This window comes from Fomitiporia mediterranea, assembly GCF_000271605.1.
Source record: "Fomitiporia mediterranea MF3/22 unplaced genomic scaffold FOMMEscaffold_7, whole genome shotgun sequence".
Taxonomy (NCBI): domain Eukaryota; kingdom Fungi; phylum Basidiomycota; class Agaricomycetes; order Hymenochaetales; family Hymenochaetaceae; genus Fomitiporia; species Fomitiporia mediterranea.
Window position 1 is genome coordinate 1,346,380 of NW_006760392.1, and position 7,167 is coordinate 1,353,546.

The 7,167-nt window shown below is 33.7% G+C and overlaps 1 protein-coding gene across 1 annotated transcript; it reads left to right on the plus strand.

The window, feature by feature from the left end:
* Positions 1-4,765: 4,765 nt before the first annotated feature.
* On the plus strand, positions 4,766-5,539 carry FOMMEDRAFT_157217 (uncharacterized protein; the record flags this gene model as incomplete). The annotated part of the gene is made up of 1 exon (XM_007267386.1): positions 4,766-5,539. One exon carries the CDS (start codon positions 4,766-4,768, stop codon positions 5,537-5,539), a length of 774 nt encoding a protein of 257 aa, XP_007267448.1.
* Between the last annotated feature and the right edge of the window lie 1,628 nt (positions 5,540-7,167).

Genomic DNA, 7,167 nt, shown 5'->3' on the forward strand with positions numbered 1-7,167 from the left:
CGTTTGTATTGTTTTGCCGTTTTGCAATAGATATATTTAATATTAATATATGTGTGCATTGTGTTTGTTATTAATTAATGTGTCCTTTGACTTTTACAAACTATAATGTTATTTGTATGTTTGTATTGTTTTATTGTTGTGATAATGTTTTTATTATCATTGTATAGTGTTATTTGATTAATATATATTGCTTTGTACAATTATAATACGTGTTTGTTGTTTTTATTTTGTAGATAGATGAAATAGTGTATTTTACAGTTCTATTTTTCATCATATATTGTAATATTTGTTTGTTTATTGTTTATTTTGTGTTAAATTCTGTTTGATATTGTTTTAATTATTATATTCACTTTATTCACTGAATATATGTGTGCATTTGTTATGAAATATGAATTTATTTTGTTTATTTTGAGTGTATTGCTCATTTTTGTTCATTATGATTGATGTTATCTTGTTTTATTTGAAAGGATTAATGTTTTGATCACTGTTACGTCTGTTGCTTCTTTTAATTTTTAGCAAGTGCTTCATGCATCTAGTGTAGATCACTTTGGGAATATGTGCCATTTCTTGGCTTGTCTGGATTATTTCCCAGTTATATGTCTGAATATTATTTTGTTTACTTAGTTATTCGTTTGCTATTATGTCCTACATGTTAGGGAATAAGTGTTGGAAGTTTTGTGTGATGCATGATTGTTATTTTTGATGTAACATACGTTCTGTTGTGGAAAACATAGTTCTGTTCAATATGCACTAGAGATGCTTTTCTGCTCAACATTATTGCATGTAGTGTACTTCTCTGTGTTTTGATATATGCTCCATAATATATATTCGTTTGTAATACGTTCAATGGTGCCATGTATAGTGTGACCATCAAAGATTCCAGAGAATGTATCTCCTGTGTAGGTATTTTATTGTTGGATTCATTGGATTGAACGGATTTGCTTGTTAGATTCAACAGATTTGCTTCGAATTCGTTGCAATAACTTTATAATTGTGTTTTGTGGGATGTGCAAGGTTAAATAGTGATGTAGTCAATATTTCCGCATCATTTAATTGTTTGCTATGTTTTGATTTATTTGTTATGTTTTATGTTTTGTGAATATATACTGTTATTACTCCCCTTCAATTTGAGAAGGTTTGCCTTGAGTAATTGGCTTTTGTGTTTAATTGGTTTGTTTGTACGTTTTCATCATTCTATTATTTGTTTAAGCATTTGTATGTGAATGCATGTATTTTGTTTTGTCCAATACTTTCATATTGTTCTAATAGACTTATGTGTTCAATGTTATTTGTTATCTTTGTCTGATTTAGTTATTATTTCTTTTTGGCATTTATACTAATTGTTATTCGAGTTTATACTCAAATAGGTTGTATGTATGCTTGTGTATTTTGTTTGATTATTATGCATACGTCTGAATAGTTTGTTATTTGGATAATTATAATCCATAGTATTATTTAGTAAAGATAAGTTTGTGTATTTTGTCTGTTATATTTGCATACATTGTGATGCATTATTTCTATTCACTCAGTATCATTTGTCTTTCGTTTGATGACAAAAGTATTTGAGCTATTGTGTCTTGTTTCTGTTCTGTTTATTAATTTTATTCTTTTGTGATGGGTGCAAGCTCAAGCAAGGCCGTTAATTAAGAATACACTGTTATAATATTGTTTGAACTTTGAATAGTTAATAATATTTGTTATGTATTGATCATAGATATATTCTTTGTGAATAAATATTTTTCTACTGTTTGTAGTGATCAATTAAATCCATCATACATTGTAGATGTTTAATTATATGTGAAGTGTCTGATTGAGTTTCGAACTTATGTTTGTTTCTTTTGGATTTCGTTCCAATGTTTGTTTGTCTTTTGTGTACTTGGCAGCAGTGTTCTTTCTGTTGCTTGGCCCTTCAGACTATCCAATGTTAGGCTCTAATGTTTTCAAGGTATTAGTTATTTTGTTTTGTGTCTGTATTATTGTATTTTGTCAAGTTTTTAAGTGACATTTAATTGTTTATAACATTTTGTATGTTAATAATATTTTCAATGTGTCCAAAATATGTTTATATTGTTTAAACTGTTTGTATTAATTGTATCAACTTAATACTTTGTTATCATGTATATCTTATGATTAGTATACATAATATTGTTACAGTGTATTTGTAACTATTGTTCGTCCGATTTTTACATTGTAATAGTAATTGTGTGAGGTATAAGATATGTATTTGTCTGTATAGTTTATAATGTCAATATTATGTATATATGCATCATTATATTGTTTCTTCGTTTGTAACATTATAGTTTAACTTAATTTAATACTTTGTATACGTATATATGTTTGTTTTTATACGTTTCAAATGTTTGCAACATTGTTTTGTATGTTTTATTAATTGTTTTTATTGTTATTATGTGTTTGTTCAATTACATTTGTATATAACTTTGTGTTATTTAATAATTAATAGTTTTATGTGTTCGAATGCATTATTATTATTTCGTACATTTGTATATTTGTATATCTATGTAACATGCTTTATTATTTCATTGTATACGTTTGTATATCTATGCAATATATTCGTATTTGGTAAATATATGTTATTTATCATGACTGTGTGTTTGTAATAGTATAAATCGTTTTTATATTTGAGTTATTATGCTTTAGTTGCATTTATACTCTCGTTTTCATATTATTCGTTTGTCTAATCATTATTAGATTGATTATATGTTCACAATAGTATTTCTTTATATTATTATTATGCTTTGCTAGCATTATTCTTTTGTTTATAGTATTAATCATTTATATTATTGATATAATATCAAATGTTCGTTTGTTATGTGAGATGTTATTATTATAATGTATCTCTGTAGTGTAAGATAAAGTAGTTCAGCATTTGAATATAGTATTACTGGGTATTCATTACTTTTAAAGCAACTAATCTGTCCAAAGTTATTTTAATAAATCAATGTGTGTTTGGGATGCTCAGACAGGTGTGTCTAGGTCCTCATAGATAATACGTTCCTTCTACAAGTATTGTAGCATGTCTCGTTGTATAAAGTGATTGTAGTCTTCAGGACAAGACAATTTGCATTTGGTATGCTCAGATGGGAGCACCAAAGGTTTGTAGACAAGTAGAATAGATTGTACGTGTAGAATCAAGTGGATTCAGCATTAAATGAAGTAGTTTGATGTTACTTATCAAGTATAATATGATTGAGTGTATCTAATCATTTGTACTATAGTGTATAGTACACTGAAGCGTTTGAGATGACGATTGTAGTGTATATAGTCATACATATAACCACTGAGGGGGAAATCATCAACAAATGTATTTACAGCTATTTGCAAAAGTAATGGCAAAATCCAAAATCACGTGTATTTGTGACATGTGGCATGCAAAAAAAAAAAAGGACGACAGAAATGCATTTTTTTCAATAAATAGGCTGTCAATTGTATTGAATGAGCTACCTAAATTTTCCTCTATTTAATGTGCTTCAGAATCTGTAAAAATATTTCAGAATGGTTCAGAGTGTATTGAGTTAGAGAAAATAGAACTCACACAAACCTACTTGTCCTTGTGCTTGGGTCAGATTGCAAAAAATCTAGCACATGTAAAACTCTACATAAAATTCTCTTTACACTCTCTAAAAATCACTGTGCTTACAGGGTACACATATACTCAGTTTTGTGATGTAGGATCAACTTAAAGGCTCAAAATGAGTAGGTTTGTTCTACTGTTCCAGCTGATCCCACACTACTTGTGCCATTCTGCCTCTCATAGTTTGCACAGTGTTAACATTTATTTTGGATAAATGTGTCATATGTCTCAAATCATACAAACGTCTCGCAAATATACACTATTGCTGAGACATGTCTTCTGAGACATACATTTGAGACATACAATATTAGATAGCATATATATTACTTCAATCTAAGGACAATGAAGCTCATTAAGAACTTACACACAGTCGACTCGTATTGACACTTACACACTATGAGCAGAGTCCACTAAACCCCTACTAGTGTGACTTACTCTTAGTATCCTTGTGAGTGGTGTGCAAACTAACAGAAGAATATTTCCTATTGATTGAAACATTGTGACCTCAACACACTAACAGGTTATGAGCCTTGCACTCCCTGCTCATATCTACATTGTTACTACACTTTTACCTTACCCTCTACAAATGCAATGCTTCGAAATCATCATCTCTGCAATTCGACTTTTTCGTGATGTTGTACTTAAACATTTATGACACATTTACACTTGTCACTGCTTGCCTCTGACCCTCACCATCTCCTATAACCCTCTGCCCTAGGCATGCCACCATGTTGTTGCTTTTGTTCTCTCCAGTTTAGTTGACTCACTCGTGTCCTCCAGTACACTCCAGCTCTATGCTTGCCTCTCTAATCTGTTGCTGCAATGCCTGCACTGACCCTCAGATCCTGTAACAATGCCACCCAGCTGACTATACTGTCCCCTCCCAAAATATAAGCATCCAATCCACTTCATAATAACCTGCACAATAGTTGCTCACCCCTTTCCTCCTAACCTTTTGTCTTCCTTTCATCCCTCCTGCTCCTCACTCCACTGCTTGTGTTGCCTTTCCTTCGTCGTCGTCCTTTTTTTACGTTCGCCTTCCTTTTTGCATTCGCATTCGCGCAGCCGCATTGTTGACCAATGCCGACCGACTTCTTCAATAATTACATGTATTCGTGTACTTCTTCCCGCTCTGCAGTGCAAGCAACAATCAATGAACACACGATCGCAACGATGTCCATGTACAACCACTCCCAAGGCACAATCCTCTTTCCGACCCTTCGCGCACTTTCCTTCCCCACCCACCATTCCATGCTTGACATCACTCTCGATGGGCCCACACCACGTGCATTTACATTCCCCAGTGCTGTCAATGACACCATTTCGAATCACGAAAGCAGTGGCCCACCACTCACCCCTCCTGAGCCGAGTCCGTCCACACCTTCCACTTCACCCTCTCCCTTCGAGCCAGAACGTCCCAGAGGTACACCTTTGCAATCATCCACAGCAACGACTCAGTTCACTGCACCTCCCTTTTTGAGACGTGGTCAGAGCATGCAATGTGCATGCACGGATACGGCTTCGCCTGCAGCTCAAATCAGCTCATTCAACGCTGCAGTCCTCAACCCCGGTGCACCACTCTTCCTTGCTGCACACCGTCGCGGTGCATCTATCTCTTCTCTTCAAGTATCTACTTATGCTAACAATCCCCTCCCAGTAGCAAGTCGCCCTCCCAACCTGTCTCACAAGCGCAAGCTCTGCAATCCGCACAATCTCACGACACTCACCGTACTCATACGCAATTCAACTTGCAGGGACGAGCGAAGACCAAAGCGTAGTGACAAAGACGACATCGATCGGCCCACGATGCATTCCTGCATTCCTCCTTTGTGTCGCGAATGTCGTTTACGAAAGAACGAGGCAGTGGCTGTAGTTATGGCAGAAGGTGATCCTGTCGCACGGCGTCAACGTCAAGCAGACCTGTCCAAGACAATCTCGAATAAATAGCGTTTGCTTTCTGTGGAGGAATGTAAATACTGGGACAATCTCGCAAAGCAGTAGAAGAAAGGCATGAGGGGGTGTGGTCTTGAGCATAAGTTGTTCTCTTTGTTAATATGTAGTTTTTGCGTGTATTAGCTACAAAAACCAATATAATAAATTAGATTAAATATATTTTATTATTATTATAATGAATTAAAATATTGGATAAAGCTGTAATAGCCTATAATATCATATAACATGTTATTTGACTTACAGAAAATGACAAGAAAAATAGTATCTTATCAGTTTGGGGAAAGCAGTATAAGCTCTTATACATTTTCATAATATGTATTTATCTTACACTTGTATTATAATAACATATAATTCTTATTACTTTCCATAATATTAATCTGACTTATTTAACCTTATTGTATCTTAAATAACATTTTCAGCTGAGGGAAAGCAGTATATAACATTTTACATATTATTGATATTTTACATATTATATACTCAGATAAGATTGAAAATGACTGGTACCTTTTTCCTGACAATAGCCATTGGCCAGGCCTCCTACATACATTACAGCTATTTGCAAAAGTAATGGTAAAATCCAAAATCATGTGTATTTGTGACATGTGGCATGTAAAAAAAAAAAAAGGCAACAGAAATGCATTTTTTTCAATAAATAGGCTGTCAATTGTATTGAATGAGCTACCTAAATTTTCCTCTATTTAATGTGCTTCAGAATCTGTAAAAATATTTCAGAATGGTTCAGAGTGTATTGAGTTAGAGAAAATAGAACTCACACAAACCTACTTGTCCTTGTGCTTGGGTCAGATTGCAAAAAATCTAGCACATGTAAAACTCTACATAAAATTCTCTTTACACTCTCTAAAAATTACTGTGCTTACAGGGTACACATATACTCAGTTTTGTGATGTAGGATCAACTTAAAGGCTCGAAATGAGTAGGTTTGTTCTGCTGTTCCAGCTGATCCCACACTACTTGTACTATTCTGCCTCTCATAGTTTGCACAGCTTATAACCAAAAATTGCATTTTTCTTGCTAAATTGGTCAGGCAGTAAGATAAACAGAATCCCCTTTGTCTTGTATTCATTCGTATATACTACAAGCTAAGATGACTACAACTTTGCTTGAGTGTAGTGTAGTAGAAAGTTCAAATGACAGGGAATTATAAATAAGTACTCTGGTACACCAATTCCAACAAACATACACAAGAAGGGAGGATAAATGTATGTTGGTGCTCCTACATAGAATAATGTATTCCTACAGCAACAAAGCAGAAGGGAAGCATAAAGGCAGGCCACTACTACTATATCAAACAATAGTTTCTTACTGATACACAAATTCTGACAAAGACAGGAGCACATAAAGACAGAGAGAATGTTCTCAGGGGCCTAATGTCTGTCTAATGAGCAAATACAACTTACAACTAACAGTAGTAAGCCAACTCACATTAATTCTGCTAGTATGGGTTTTAGTGAATCTAATCACTGTAACAGAATGTAGTAGTCTGAGTTTACTTTCCCTACAACTGGTATAGTCATGTCCTCAACAAATGAATCAATTTTCTTCTCTATAGTTGTTTTCCCTGTTTCAAAGTAATTGTTGCTTGAGTAGAGTTGTTCCTTGAT